At 41.5% G+C, this 15,941-nt stretch overlaps 1 protein-coding gene across 1 annotated transcript in view; it reads right to left on the bottom strand.

Annotated features, from left to right (window-relative positions):
* The window catches only part of GADL1 (glutamate decarboxylase like 1), a gene marked incomplete at both ends in the record, with an annotated part of 171,503 nt that overhangs the window by 133,430 nt on the left and 22,132 nt on the right, over positions 1-15,941 (bottom strand). The window contains 3 exons of the mRNA XM_081247363.1: positions 5,604-5,720; positions 10,712-10,766; positions 10,887-10,966. Coding sequence (XP_081103489.1) covers positions 5,604-5,720; positions 10,712-10,766; positions 10,887-10,966 — 252 coding nt within the window. The remainder of the gene's footprint in view (positions 1-5,603; positions 5,721-10,711; positions 10,767-10,886; positions 10,967-15,941) is intronic.

Below are 15,941 nucleotides of genomic sequence, written 5' to 3'. Positions count from 1 at the left end.
AGTCCATATCCTCTCAAATCTTAGAATCTAAAATAGACAATAGCCCTTCAGTGTTGACATTCTACCATACACATGAGACATGGGTTCATGAAAGGAAATCCCAGAGTCAGTAAGTCTGGAGGAGGGGGAGGAAGAATCAATGTGAGAAATAAGAAAGTCAGTTTGGTACCTGAAATCGAGCAGACTTGTTGTGAGAGAATATGAGGGGACCAGCATGGGAGATGTTGCAAGCTCTCCATGGTTATTTAAACTGCACGTTGCACTGAGAACAGAATTATCATCATGTCAATTTTTTAAGAGAAAAACTAAGGTTTGGAGGTTATAAATTTTCCAAGGTCTCACAGGTAATAAAAATCAGGTCTGAGAGACAAAAGCCCATTCTTTTTTTACACTAACATCATATCTTAGGAAAGGTGACCAATTGGACCGATGGTAGAACTCAGCATGGAGAATTGAGGTAGGAGGGGAGTTGCCTAGCAGAATTTTAAAAGGCAACCCCAATGAACATGTACCCCAACGTTCATTGCAGCGCTATTTACAATAGCCAAGACATGGAAGAAACCTAAATATCCATCGACAGATGAATGGATAAAAAAGATGTGGTTCATATATATTGGGTTGGCCAAAAAGTTCGAACTTTTTGGCCAACACAATACAATGGAATATTACTCAGCCATAAAAAAGAATGAAATAATGTCATTTGCAGCAAGATGGATGGACCTAGAGATGATCATACTAAGTGAAGTAAGTCAGACAGAGAAAGACAAATATCATATGATACCACTTAATATGTGGAATTGGAAAAAAATGATACAAATGAACTTACATAACAAAACAGAAATAGACTCACAGATATAGAAGACAAACTTATGGTTACCAAAGGGGAAAGGAGGGGAAGGATAAATTAGGATATTGAGATTAGCAGATACATACTACTATATATAAAACAGGTAAGCGACAAGGACCTACTGTATAGCACAGGAAACTATATTCAATATTTTGTAATAAGTTATAATGGAAAAGAATCTGAAAAGAATATATATATATATATAATATGTATGTATAACTGAATCACTTTGCTGTACACCTGAAACTAACACAACATTGTAAATCAACTATATTGCAATTTAAAAAAAAGATCTTTCTAAAAACTTTATGCCCCAAACTTTGACCTTGAGCATTCTAACATGACTATAGTGAGTATAATAATTTAATTCAAGAAATATTTATTACATATCTAAATAGACTGACACTGATATAAGTGCTAGAAATACAACAGTAAATAAAACACTGAAATAATAACTCCAAAAAAAAGGTAAGGAAGAGCCCAATATCATGCAGAAAGAAATGGCAAGATTGTGTGCACCATGGATGTGAAGGAGGAAGTAAGTGAGAGGTCTCCACGATCCTCAGAGTATTAGAAAGCTGAGCCCAATGGTGGAAATAAAGAGTGGCCTTAAGAACAGCTCTCTCATTCAGGGCTGGGCCCAGGGGCAAGCGAGTGAGTCACCCAGGGTGCACCCTTAAGCTCACTCGCAGAGTTGGACTCTTGCATGGCCCTGGGAGTGAATGCCTCCTTAAATTTTCAAATACCAAACTGACTTTCTTCTTTTTCACATTGATTCTTCCTCCCTCCCCTCCAGACTTACTGACAATGGGATTTCCTTTCCTCTCCTTATTCTCAGCTCTCCTCTCCTTTGCTCATAATACTTACCTGCCCAATGAACCCTAGGAACCTCACTTGCCTCACCTTAGTTCCAGCCCTGTTTCCAGGGACTAGACTCTCCAGTGACCCCATAGGGTTCCCAAAGGTTTGTGGGCCGAAGGTGGTATGCAGGCAAGTTCCAAAGATGCCCAGATAAAGGACTGATGATCAGGATTGTCAGTCAAGTCCCCTTGCTGCTGCCCTCTGTGTCCCACCAGAGTTCATGATGGACCATGTGTGACCAAAGCTGAGCTATGTTGGCAGCTGCCCTCAGCCTCTGGGAAAACGTGATCTGAACCTGCTAACTGAGGCTCCCCAGACCTGGGGTTTGAGAACTTGACCCTCAGGAACATGAAGATGACTTACATATTAGGTTCTTTTACTTCTCTTATATCCCTAAACTCTAAGTTGCCTGCTTTTCTCAATCTTTTTAACCCCCAACCGCATTGAGAACCTACCAGTGGCAACTAGGGGAAGGATTAATCAGTAAAGCTCAGCCACGCCCATTCACTCTTACCCTTTCCACCTGCCCACTCACACACCTGCCCTCCCCAGTGCCCCCTGCACTGGCCTCTGCCTCTTCTTCCTCCTCAGAAAGTAGACAATATTCTGCCAATCTTAGTGAGCTGGATTGAAGTTTTAAAATCACATGAACTCTTTCAAGGCATTAGTTCACTGGTTTTCAGGGTGGTAGGCAGAGTTAGAAGCAGCTCATCCACAAATGTGTTCCTCAAAACAGCTGAAAGGGGAAAAACGACGTGCCTGATGCCAGTGCCCTACTTGTATTGGCTTCACTCCATAACCCCCTCACTCCAGAGCTTGCAACAACATTGAACCAACGGATGTCATTATTGAGCTATGAGCCAGACACCATGAGTACCATTTTACTACATTTTTCTCTTCAAGTAATTAGTTAATAATTTAACTGTAGAGCCAATCTTGAAAGGGAAGTGGAGGCAGTGTGGAATGTAGAGATGGCAGCCCCTAAAGCCCATGATTTTAAATACAGTGTTTGTCACCTCTGCCGGGACTTGGGATGGAGTGTGGGTGAGACACCATAGGAAGTGTTGCTGGGAGGGTGAGGTTTTGCAGTGGCCGCAGCCTCTGCTTCAGAGAAGAGCTGGACCAGCCCTGAAATCCTGGTCTCAGGCAGAAGCTGGGATAACACTGACTCTCGCAGATACAGAATAATCCTGGAGGCAAAATATTCTAACACAACTGAAGTTTTTCTTATTCTGTTGTTTAAAAATACATTGTAATTAACCAAATTTCAGACACTATCAGAGGTAAGAGTACCATTTTTTGTGGATGGCTAAGAAAGAAAAAAAAATGACATCAACATACCAATTAGGTATATTAAAAATGTAAACAAAATATGTGTATCTTAAAAATAATAAGATATGGTATGTATGCTGGGCAACCTGGTTTTATAGAAAACTCAGAAGACCAAGCAATTCTAATTACATTTTAAAAAAGAAATCATTAAATGCCAGTTTTTAATATTTTAAAGGATCTTTAAAATACCCTTTAGAAAATTTCAGGACTTCCCTGGTGGCGCAGTGGTTAAGAATCCACCTGCCAATGTAGGGAAGACGGGTTCGAACCCTGGTCCGGGAAGATCCCACATGCCGTGGAGCAACTAAGCCTGTGTGCCACAACTACTGAGCCTGCGCTCTAGAGCCCGTGAGCCACAACTACTGAGCCTGCGTGCCACAACTATTGAAGCCCATGCGTCTAGAGCCTGTGCTCCGTGACAAGAGAAGCCACCGCAATGAGAAGCCCGCGCACCACAAGGAAGAGTAGCCCCCGCCCACCGCAACTAGAGAAAACCGGTGTGCAGCAATGAAGACCCAATGCAGCCAAAAAAATTCAAACAGGCCAAAGTAATCACTGTAATTTTACTAATTTTTTATCTGTAAAATTAATAAACTACCCTTGGTATATGAAGTTTCTTCAAGAGAATTTATATGCTCCTGCATAAAATTTTATCAACAGAATGATGTCTGCAATATTAGAAGATGAGTGAGTACTGTCTCAATGTTAGAGCTAATTTCTTTAATAAGTCATATAAACCGTTGTCAAATTTAATCTAATACTACAGACATTCAACTTGAAGCTTATTATATGCAAATAGAACAATTTGCATGGCTTAAATATTCCCTTATAAAAGTGTTTTCTTCAAAACTTCAACCTTTGATTTTTAGAAAATCTAGAGAGGTTTTCATTCACATCTTATAAATCACAATCTTTCTAAGCCCCATAAATCTCTTAATATCATTCCCAATTTGGAAACTGCTGTAGTTACTCTGTTCTACATAAACCATATAATCTATATTTGATGTTTCTTTTATGAGAGTAGAATTTTTAAGTATAACTGCTCATACATTTGATTTTGCCCCTATTTCCACAGTCACAAAAGTATTCACTTCATATTATCTTTCAGGACATACTGTTATTATTATGCTTCTAAGTCTATAAAAATCAATAAGATATAAGTTGACATGTGAACAGATACAGATACTATAATCCCATTTAAAGAAGTCACAAACAATCTAACTGATGTATTGCCATTGGCTTACTAATCAAGCCTATAACTCTAGTGAGCTTTATATTACTACTTCTGCTTTTACCAAATATTAGCGTACATTTAATGAAAGCTTTGAGTTGCTGAAAAATTCTTTCGATATTATATCATAGAAACTTTACCTTGAAAGCATAAAATCATACAAACTATAAAATTATATGCAGGCATATCCCCCAAATAAATGCTCAGTTACCTAATGTTCAGTAAGTCAAAAATATTGTCCTTTCCTCCAGTAAGTGACACTAACCACTCACTTACTGGAGGAAAGTTCCTCTCAACTGCAGATTCAACAGTTCTTTCTACTGGGTTGAATCAAACTAATTAACTGCTGTTTTCATACACACACAAAGAAAACCAAAATGCTCAACAAGCATTCATAACTGGCTGAATTCAACTTTTTATTTATTTATTTATTTTGCGGTATGCGGGCCTCTCACTGTTGTGGCCTCTCCCGTTGCGGAGCACAGGCTCCGGACGCGCAGGCTCAGCGGCCATGGCTCACGGGCCCAGCCGCTCCGTGGCATGTGGGATCTTCCTGAACAAGGGCACAAACCCGCGTCCCCGGCATCGGCAGGCAGACTCTCAACCACTGCGCCACCAGGGAAGCCCTGAGTTCAACTTTTTAACCCTAAATAAGTAGAATTTTAAGAGTTACTTTTAATTTAGGACAACAATTATTATGAACAACCCCAGGACCTACAAAACTAATTAGAAAAAAAAAAGGCCAACCCTTTAAGTTAGAAAATTATGAAGAATATAAGTTATCCCAATCCCTCTCCAATAGTTATCTATGATAGATCCAGATAAAACCTGTTTTAATTATGGCATGCGATGAAGTCATGCAGCCTTTTGCATTTTACAGCTGATTGGAAGCACAGAATGTTAGAGCTAGAAGATCCTTTATTGACCACGTCAGTCATTTCCCTCTTTACAGATGAAACCAAAATCCAAACAGCTGGGGTCACAAGGAAGAGGAGGCAGATTTGAATCCAAAACCAGCCTCTCGACTGCACAGTAGGAAATGTGTCCCCCACACTGTGTTGCCTCAGTGACAGTAGATCCAAGGGACCAAAGAAATGATTCAGGACAGAAGAAGAAATTGGGAAAACTAAGATAAAATGTGCATCAATGAGGGATCTTTTTCTTTATTACCTAACAGGAAACAACACATTTATTTACCCTAATTAGAAATACATATTTAAATACAACTAGCTGGGGACCTCACATTTAGTTACTGAGAATACGAAAAACTTCCCACCAGAGCTGCAAAAAGGCTAGAAAGTTTAACAGATATGCACACCCAGATGAACTTACATCCACATGGAGCCAGAGGCCATGCCTCTCGCAGATGTCCGCTATCTCATCCAGAGGATCGAAGGCCCCCAATACCGTGGTACCAGATGTGGCACAGACAAGGAATGGAGCTGCGCCCTGTGAGAAGGACCCACACGTGAGAATTATAAGAATCATCATCATCACCATTAAATCTGTGCTGCAGTAGGTTGGTAAACACAAGGGTTATACACCCAGACATTTATCTGGTTTCTTTGGAGATAAACATTCATTGAGTGAGTGTTGTTTACATTTCTCCATCACATGGCCTCTAGTCACTATAAAGAGGTTAAAGAAACAGAAAATGCCATGACAATAGTATCCTTTGTCCCAACTCCACATGCATCCTTATTCTCTTTACTCTCATTTTCTTTATTAGTCTTTTCTGTTCTCTAGCTTTTCCGGATAGAAGTGAATAAACTCAACCTCCACAGCAAACTGGCATCCTGTGTGACGCCTAACTCCTTCCCAGGGAGACTCATTGGGACCTCCCTAACACCTCCAAAATGGAAGACAAACAGCCAGCTCCAGGGGCAGGCCATGCAGGCCCGTCTGCTTGTCACCTGGTAAAGTAAGTGCAGCTACAAGGCAAAGAATGTAATCAGGTACAAATCTGGCGTCAGAGGGGATACGGTAACCTCATTGGGATACACTCCCCCAAACGGGTGCTGCCACAGAGAAAGTCATTAGAATGTGCTGGAAAAGAGAACCTGTGTCTTTCTGCCATAATTTTCCCTCCTCATCCAGTCCATGGCTGCATCTTTCGGAGAGAGCAGGTACCCGTGAGAAATGGGGGGAAAGGGAGAATGTGGGAACAAGTGCAGAGATGAATGGTAATTCCAGCCGAGCGAGCCAGGCACCCTGGTCCCATGAGGGATTTTATGGCAGCCTTGTAGAAGACAGTACACAAGCTTGTTTCCAGATAGATCCATCCCAACATGTTGGCAGAGGTGTGTTGCTCTCTTTGGAAGTGCCATGAAGGGGAAATTTGCAGACAAAGGTGGGGATCAGGAGAGCAAGTAGAATCCTGATTCTAGAGCACAAGAAGTCAGTGACAAGAATACTTACTTGCAGAGGAAGAGTCAAAGTCATTTTAGGATGGAGTCATTTTTCCCTCAGTTTTATCGTGAAATACACTTGTTCTTGTAACATAATTTAATGTCAGGGGTGTTCGGCTTGAACCAGTTTCATTCCAATTTAGCTGACCTTTGACAGAAAGAATTTATTTCTCGATGGAAAGCGGGGCAGAGCAAGGACGCTTGGTCCACATCTCTAGGCTGAGATGCACAGGAATCAAAGTGATGGTACACAATGGATCCATCTGCCATGTGGGGAGACGGCTGTGACACATGTAATACAGTCCACCAAGCCTCCTAGAGCAGGGCCAGTAGGTGACAGAGCCCCTGGGACCATAGGCTTTGGGACTTTTTCCCTGTAATCAACTACCAACAGATTATGTCTTTATCATGCCCATGACCTAAATGAAATGTGACCACATTTACATCCATCAGTAAAAGCAATCGAAAAAGGAATTTACTAAAACCACTGAAGGTGTCTTTAATGGCTGAGCTTTCCTTATAAAGTCTATGACATCCTGACAATTGTGAGAAAATATCTGTGCTAGCTATTACAGACCATTAATGAGTTTTCCTCACCTTTTTAATCTAGCTATAAGTCCCAGAAATTCAACTTTCGTAATCTGGATTTAACCTTCCAGGTTTTTTTTTTTCCCTTTCTCATATCTCACACTATTAATGAGAAAAGTCAGTGGAAACAGTATTGATTGTGTGTTGCCAATGAGTTGTATTATCTAAGAAAGTTTGTCATTTCAAATACTCAGACACAAAAATACTTCCAATTATTCAGTGTTTATACTAGTTTCATCTTTTTATAAGCACTTTAGAACTTCTGATGCTTTCTGTGGTTTCTACCATCTTTGTAATGGCATCAAGGTAAAGGTCACTGCTCAACAGATTTTTAATGGATCGTGGTTGGCCAGGGAATTGAATCCCAGCAGCAAAAAAAAAAAAAGTTGATAACTATTTCCTACATCTGTAACAATATGAGTTAAAAGCTTGAAACAAACAAACAACAACAAAAAGTAGGTCTGAAGCTACTGAGAAAAAGAAAGTAGTCATCAGGTATTAAAATCTCAGAATGGATTCAAGATTTGTCCTTAGTGAATCCAAGCTCAAGTTTTAACTGACTTGAGAGAAAACTGAGGAGGTATGCCAACTCTAACCCTGTTGCCCTACTCTCAAATGTGCCTAAAGCAATTTTTACTTTTTAAAAACTTCCCTTTCAAGTTCTCAACTTCAGGATATGTTACTTTCATGGACTTTCATTGTCAAAACAAACAGAAATTTGAACAACGAAAATAATAATGACTGCCGTGGAGTAAAATCCATCCAATATGTTAGAAGATGAGTTCTTCATGATACTTTAAAAAGAAAAAAAGGTTTGGCTATCATTCAGGATGCCTGGCAACTCACTCACTATTCTGAAAATTGGTAAATAAAGGAAAAGAATAAAATATTGATGCTGTCTTGCTTGTCCAAACTGTTTCCTTAGGGAAACCAAATATGGATGAAGAAACAAAAATGTTTAGGGTAGTAGGCCTGCCACTAAATGAAGAAGGAATGAGAGAATGAATTAGAACATCAGTAATGAAATAACGGGTCTAGACAATGATGACAAATGGCAGCAAAATCCATGAGGTGAGAGGTTGATGCAGAGTTCTGTGATAGATGGGCCGATAACAAAAGGAGGCCCAAGATGTCTCCTGATTGAAAGGCAAAATGCCACCCATGAAGTCTTCCTGGTAAAAATTCCAACCTGAATCTCCCCAAGTCTCAGTATCTAACAGCCAAATTACAGGAAGTATAGAAAACAGATGGGGAGGTACAGGGGAGGGGAGCACTTAGAGTCTCAAATTCTTGATGGAATCAACAAAATGCATAATGTGAAAACTCTACAGGACAAAGGACTTGGTTTCTCCAACAGATCAGTTGCAGGGGAAAAAAGGAGGGGAGACTGTAGGTTAGAAAAGATTTATGTGATAAATCAACCAAATGCCACACATGGACTTTGTATGACTCCTTATTCAGACCACCAGCTATTTTTTTTAAAAGGCAATGGGAGAAAATTTAATCAGAGTGAATACTGGATAATATTAAGAACTTATTCTTTCTTACAATTGCATTATGGGCTTTTTTAAAAGAGAGAGTACATATCTTTTACAGATATATGGAACTATTTATAGATCAAATGATATAATGTGTAGGATACACTTCAAACTGATCTAGAGGTACTGGGAGGGGATGCGACCATAAGCTAATGATTGTGAAAGTTGCATGACTGGTATATGGAATCTCATTATATTAGTTTTACATATATTTACAATTTTCCATAATGAAAAGTTTAAAATAAGAAAGAAAGACAGAAAGAAAGAAAGAAAGAAAGAAAGAAAGAAAGAAAGAAAGAAAGAAAGAAAGAAAGAGAGAAAGGAGGAAGGAAAGAGAAAGAGGAAGGGAAGGAAGGAAGGAGGAAGGGGTGTTGGTGGGTATTCCCCACCAACAAGCATTAATAACATAAAGTTCTTTTTGATAGGAACTTCTGTAGAAAAAGATAAAACTAGATTTTAAAAAATAGATAAAACTAGAAGGTGATATCTGTAGTTCACAGCAGAATAAACAGGTTGCAATATAGAATTTTACCCAAGAGATAAAGAAATCTGATAACCTGTACCACCAGACAACTATCAAATCCACTTGTCAATGGAATGTTTTAAAAAATATAGTGCTAAGGACACACATCAGAAGCCAATACAGGTGCAATAAAGGCAGAACTTTTTTTTTTTTTTTTTTTTTTTTTTTGCGGTATGTGGGCCTCTCACTGTTGTGGCCTTTCCCGCTGCGGAGCACAGGCTCCGGACGCGCAGGCCCAACGGCCATGGCTCACGGGCCCAGCCGCTCCGCGGTATGTGGGATCCTCCCAGACCGGGGCACGAACCCGTGTCCCCTGCATCGGCAGGCGGACTCTCAACCACTGCGCCACCAGGGAAGCCCAAGGCAGAACTTTTAAGTACAGAATTTCACACCAAATACAGTGATCTAACATGCTCCAGATAAGTTGAATTTCATGAAAAATTTAAAAAAAATATGAAGAGTGAAAGAAAAGAAATATAATATTAAATCTTAAAAAATAAAAATTAAAGAACCCATCTTTCCTAAAGTGTGAAGCCCTCTGAGGAGAGATAAACTTATATCCCAGCTCAAAAGCTGGGCTTTTAATTTTTCAGCAGTCACACCCCACGTTGTTGCCGTCTATTGGAAAGTGGTGGGAGAACAGTCTGAAGCTCCACTGGCATGGGGGCTGCGGGAAGATGGGAGGGAAGCAGTGAAGTGGCTGCACCTAATCCAGTAGGCTGTTGGTCCAAGAAGCAAGATGGCTGGCACCAAGATAATGCCACACCCAAAAAGCAGATGCCAGGCTTAGCTGGAGTACAGCAGGTGACCAGGGCCATGCCTTGCCTTCCCCAGCAATGGATGTGCCAGCTTTAATACATCCTGGCAGCTAAGGAAGAGAGGATAGTCTGCCAGAACTGAAATACTAGACCCACACCCAACAGGGGGTGATGGTTATGGATGGGCTTTGGGTGGAAGCAACCCAGGAGGACAGTTTGATCAAGAAATCAGAAATCATCCTGAATGCAGCCCAGAGACAACTGGTTTAGCCTGTAGCATCCTCAGAGTCAAGAGCTATGTAGGAGTGTGGATGCTGGGACCCTGCTAGAGAGGCTGGGCTCATCTTTTGAGGCTAATTCTAGGCAAGAATCCGGAATCCAGTGATGTCAGTGCTTTAATAAGCTCCAGCCACCTGGGAATGAGAACATCTGAGAAACTCCGCAGAACGTGTAGAGTGAGCACCCGGAAATAGCACATCTGTAAATGAGCTTCCTCCTTTAATTCTAAGGGGCCCTCTTCTCTCTCCCACACATACAGACGTGGGCCTGGCTGCTGGCCCTGCATGCTCCCCCAATGCCAGAGACACACACGTTTTCTCTCCCTCCCTCTCCTTCCCCCTCTCACCTCTTTCTTGACTTGCCACACTTGCCTCTCCAGCTCCTCAGGTATCATCTTACCTCTAAGAGACACAGGTTTGAGACATTGTTATGTTCAGCAGTGAACAGACCTTGGTACTGCTTTTTAAATAGTATCAGTTTCCCCCTCCACCCACCAGGCTTCTGGATCCTGTCCCCATTACCTTCCATCTGTTTCCACAAAGCAAACATTCTCAGTACCAATCCCAAGAAAGGAGGCCGCCTTCTTCATAGAGTAATGACACTACATTCAAAAAGGCAAGGGGGAGAGAGAGACACAAATACATAGCATGAAAAAAGTACTGTTTATTATCTAAATGGGTGTACATAATACGGCTAAGCCCAATCTTTGGAATAGTATTGCCATAAAAAAAAAGAAAGTCATTTAACTGAGCTCTTTAGTATAGTGGTTGAAAACACTGATTTTGGTTGGGGTCAGAGAAACCAGGATTTAATTCCAAGTTTTCCCAGTTCCAGCTATAGACCCTTGAGCAAAGAACACATACTCTCCAAGCCTCCATTTGCTAATCTATAAAGCGGGCATGTGGATGCCTCCTCCATCTGCTTGTCATGGAGTTAAATGGGTTAATGTATGTAAACAGCTAGCACAGAGCCTGGCATATGGAAAAAACTTGGTCACTGGAGGCTGTTGTTTTATGTAACATTGAGAAAAGTTTCTCTTGATGCTACTAATAAAACTCAGTATTAATGGAAACAGAATCTAGTCCACTGCTGACTCAAAACCCCTCTAAGGAGTGAGCAAGACTGTCTCAAAAATTGTAGTCACAGACCACAGAAGAATCTATTTTCAAGAGCAAACAATGGGTTATAAATGCTGATCAGACACTTGACGAATCTTGTTTAATACTGAATATAAGACTGAAATCAGACACACGGGAATGTGGCTAAATCATAACAACAAAAGTAATAATAATTTATGGACACACTACTGATGCAGCCCTGGCATGAATGAGGCTAGGAGCTGGCTTTGGAATTAGGTCTTGTCTATTTCTTATCGGCAAATAGTAGTATATACTTTGGAGTGTTGGGTCTTTTTGCCCTATGTAAATCCTATAAAATAATTAGCATTCAAAAATTGGAGATGTCGCTCTTTATACATTACTGTGGACAGGTGGTCAATTAATTCTTTTTCATGCCAGAAAAAATGAAGGTGCTAAAGGATATTATTGTACCAAAAAACCTTAGTAATTTAATTTGTAGGTATGAATACATTAAAAGAGTAGTCAAGCCTTCACACTTAACTTGATACTTGATATATTTCCCTCAAATGTGGTAATTTTTTTCCTCTTTTGTCAAGAGAGTTTTATGGGGAGCTCTTTTTTAACTCTGTAAAAATAAATGCAGAAGTAACATCATCAGGAAAAATGAAACCATCCTAAATAATTAATTTCCAAATATCAAATAGGACACATTCAAAACGCCTGTAGGATGCATTCATTTCGAGTTGTTACAGAACATGTGCATAGTGAAGAGTAATAATGTACATGAAAATATTGTTAATTCCCTACTTGCTACATCAGCCCACCATAGCTAAGGTGACACAGCTAAGGTGAATTATTTCTCACCAGAGATTGGGGCTCTGGCACCAAACAGCTATTGATTTCATAATGATAAATAGTAGCGTACCCCCAATGACATCTGCCAATAAGGAAAATCACATTGCTTTGCCCTGAGAAACAGCAAAATACCCCCAACCAATGGATCTGCTGAATAAAAAACCTGTCATCAGAATAAGAATAGCTTCGGTGGAGCTATTTTTTGGTATCTCAGGGCAAAGTAGAGTCCAATGTCAATCTCAAATGGATAGAGACAGATTTTTACAAGTCTGAAAAACTGAAGTCGAAACATCTGAAAGCATCAGAGGAGGAAAAGAGCCCTGGAAGGGGAAAAAAAAGAGAGAGCAATGCTTCAGACATACTGAGTAGTTTCAAGAGAAGGAAAACCCTAGAAGGCAGGAGTTCAGAAGTAACAGCTGCATTTAGAAACAAGAGGTGCCTACTCCCTTCACTGGCAGAAGAGAAGTTAGTCCTTCTAAGACCCAATCTCCCCCTGAGTTTCACTCGTCCACAGAAGACACACAAATCTCAGTGGGTATTCATTTCTATAAAAGTAAGACGGCCAGTGCCCACAGGAAAGACAGAATTGCACTGAAGTTTTCCTTCCTGGTTCCAGCAAGGATTTCATCTGTGACCTTGGGTTTCTCAGTGAACCACTGCTTTCCCCTCCTGTGGACTGTGTTCTGGACACTTGAAGTCCTAAGATGCTGACTAGTTTGAAGTTCAAATTAGCTTCAGGTGGTGGGGAGAGCAGGGTTATGAATGTTATGCCTTAGGAAATAAAGAAAAGGAATGTACAGGGACTTTTCCAAGAGCATGCAGCTGGTTCAATTCCTAAAGAAGCAGAGTCGGAATCCAGATGGACTCTTACACTCTGCACATCCTGCAAAGCACCTGCTGGCCCGTGAATGCCTGCAATGCCATCCAAACTCAGGGCAGCCTCACCTAGAGAGCAGGGCCATGATGGAGAGAGTCAGGCATCTCAGGTGCAAAATTTAAGGAGGCGTGACCTTGAAACATGGACTCTACACGTCTCACTTGCCTCATCCCAGCCTCGATTCTGTTAGTAAGGAACTATGACAACTGATCACTGGTCTGGGAGTGAAAAGGGTTTCTTGTCTCCCTCACTTTCTTTTTTTTTTTTGCAGTACGCAGGCCTCTCACTGTTGTGGCCTCTCCCGTTGCGGAGCACAGGCTCCGGACGCGCAGGCTCAGCGGCCATGGCTCACGGGCCCAGCCGCTCCGCGGCATGTGGGATCTTCCCGGACCGGGGCACGAACCCGCGTCCCCTGCATCGGCAGGCGGACTCTCAACCACTGCACCACCAGGGAAGCCCCTCTCCCTCACTTTTTAGTGGCAGACAGTAATCACTCCTTCATGCTAATTCCCAAAATGATTTGAATGACAACCCTAAGATTTCTATAAATGTAAGGAATTCATATCTAACTGCTAATCAGGCCACAAATCTATTCCTTTCATTACTTTTCTCCAAAAGTCCCCTTCTCTTTGGTTCCCGCTTGGCCTGGAGAGGCTACTTTAGATATGCTGACAGTCTAGGGGTCTCTGCTGTGATCTTCCTGGTCTCCACCAACAGCTGAATTACCATGGACACCTGAAGTGTATGTAAAATCCCCTTTAGTGGCAAGTGCACATATTCTGCATTTGATGGTGCAAGGCAGAGATGGAGTAACTTACCCTGGTTCATCTGGGGCTGCATAAAAACTGGAAAAGTAAGACCACCTGATAAAACAATCCGGGAAAATAACCAGGGGGTCATGGGCCAACGCCTGAAAAAAAACAAGGGGGCTCTAACAAAAAGATTAGCATAGGGTTTAGGAAACACAGCTTTCTTTAATTCTTTTTTTTTAACTAAGTAATAAATGGATTTGTTGTAAATAGTGGTACAGAGGTCCCTAAAATATGAATTAAAGTAATGCCAATGCTATGACTTGGGTCTCTTTGGCAGAGCAGGGAAAAAGAAGGAGCTACAAAGAAGAGTATGGTGGATGGGATAAAATTTATATATTCAAGGCTACAGTGTGTTCAAAGTTATGGAATTTTTCTGTGGAGTTCACTCTGTTATGGACTGAATGTTTGAGTCCCCTCAAAACCTGTGTGTGTTTAATCCCTGCCCCCCAATGTGATGGTCTCCAGGGCGAGACTCTGATGGGATGAGTGCCCTTGTAAGAAGAGGAAGGCAGGTCTCACTCTGACCATGAGCCTGGACGGAGGCAAGGCCATGTGAGCACAGAGGTTCACTCGCCAGGAAGCAGGTTCTCCCCAGACACCAGACCTACCAGCACCTTGATCATGGACATCCCAGCCTCCAGAACTGTGAGAAACAGATGTCTGTTGTTTAGGTCACCCACTATATTTTGCTAGAGTAGTCTGAGCAAACTAAGACACACATCTAGCTTGGTTTTCTGGCTCCATCCTCTGCTGGTCTGTTAACCAAGGCATATATTTTACCTCTTTTTGCATGTATATCGCCACCGGAGATTTTCAAAAATACTTAGTTCTGGGTTCACTTTTCAATTTCTTTTCATTCGCAACTTGCCAGCTACACCTGTTACTGATCTTTCCCAGGCATAATCTCTATTTTAGGCTTCCATAGAAATTCTTCCCTCTTTCTGGAGCAATTATCCCAGAAAAGAACTCTGGTACATTTTAAACCAAATGGAGAACGAAAAAGGCAAAAGTAAAAGCACTGCACTGATAGCAGGGCCCCTATTTAATCAGCTTTCCAAGGCGTGGAAATAGCAATTCTAATGCAGAGGGACTCTGCATTTCTGATACACTAGGGTTCCTCCAACTGAAATACCAAGGATTGGAACCCGAGGGTTGGAACCAAAGTTTCCCAGGGCATAATCATTCCAAATAACCAAGCATTTTCCCCAGATGTTCACATTCCCAAGCATTCTTCTCTTGCTACAGAATGAACAACTCATGAGGAAGGGCCTGGGGAGCTGAGGTCAGAATCTCAGACTAGATGACTCCTCCCAGCTGCCCCCAACTCAATGCCCACTTTGCCCTTAGCACTGAACTAACCAGAACTCAGGCAGGGCAGGGGGAACACGCGGGGGTGGTCAGGTTCCTGCACCATTTATACTTTTGCCATAATAAAGTAACTTGCTCTTGAAAGAAAGTAACATACAGGAAAGTCCAGCTGGAATTAACAGAGAATTTTAAGATTTTGCCCACCTCACGTGTTTGACAGGAGACCTAGGATTGTTGCAGAAGGTACAGGAGGGGACATGGGGAAGAAGCTGTGGTGGGATGGAACCCCAGAGGCCCCCACTGCAATCACAAAAAGAAAAACAAAAAAAGTATCCCTTCTAAGTAAGACTGCATATGAGCTGTGCTCCGCATTATTATTGCTGGGTCATTCTCCTCCTCTTATTACTACTAATAGCTAATGTTTTTGTCTATCTAGCATGTGCCAGATGCTACTTTACATGCTCTGACTCATTCAATCTTTGCAATAACCCACTAATCAATCAGTGCCTACTAAGCTCATGTCGCCACTGGGCTGCTTTAATGGCCCCAGACTGTTCACTGCTCCCTGCATCCAATCCCTTTTCCTGGTGGCTTTGCAGAGTCTCCTTAAAAGGTGAAATCTATTTTCCCACTTCTTGGATCTAG

This window comes from Mesoplodon bidens (assembly GCF_964165515.1).
Source record: "Mesoplodon bidens genome assembly, chromosome: 10".
Taxonomy (NCBI): Eukaryota; Metazoa; Chordata; class Mammalia; order Artiodactyla; family Ziphiidae; genus Mesoplodon; species Mesoplodon bidens.
The sequence above is the reverse complement of the archived record's forward strand: the minus strand, read 5'-3'. Positions and strand labels throughout refer to the sequence as shown.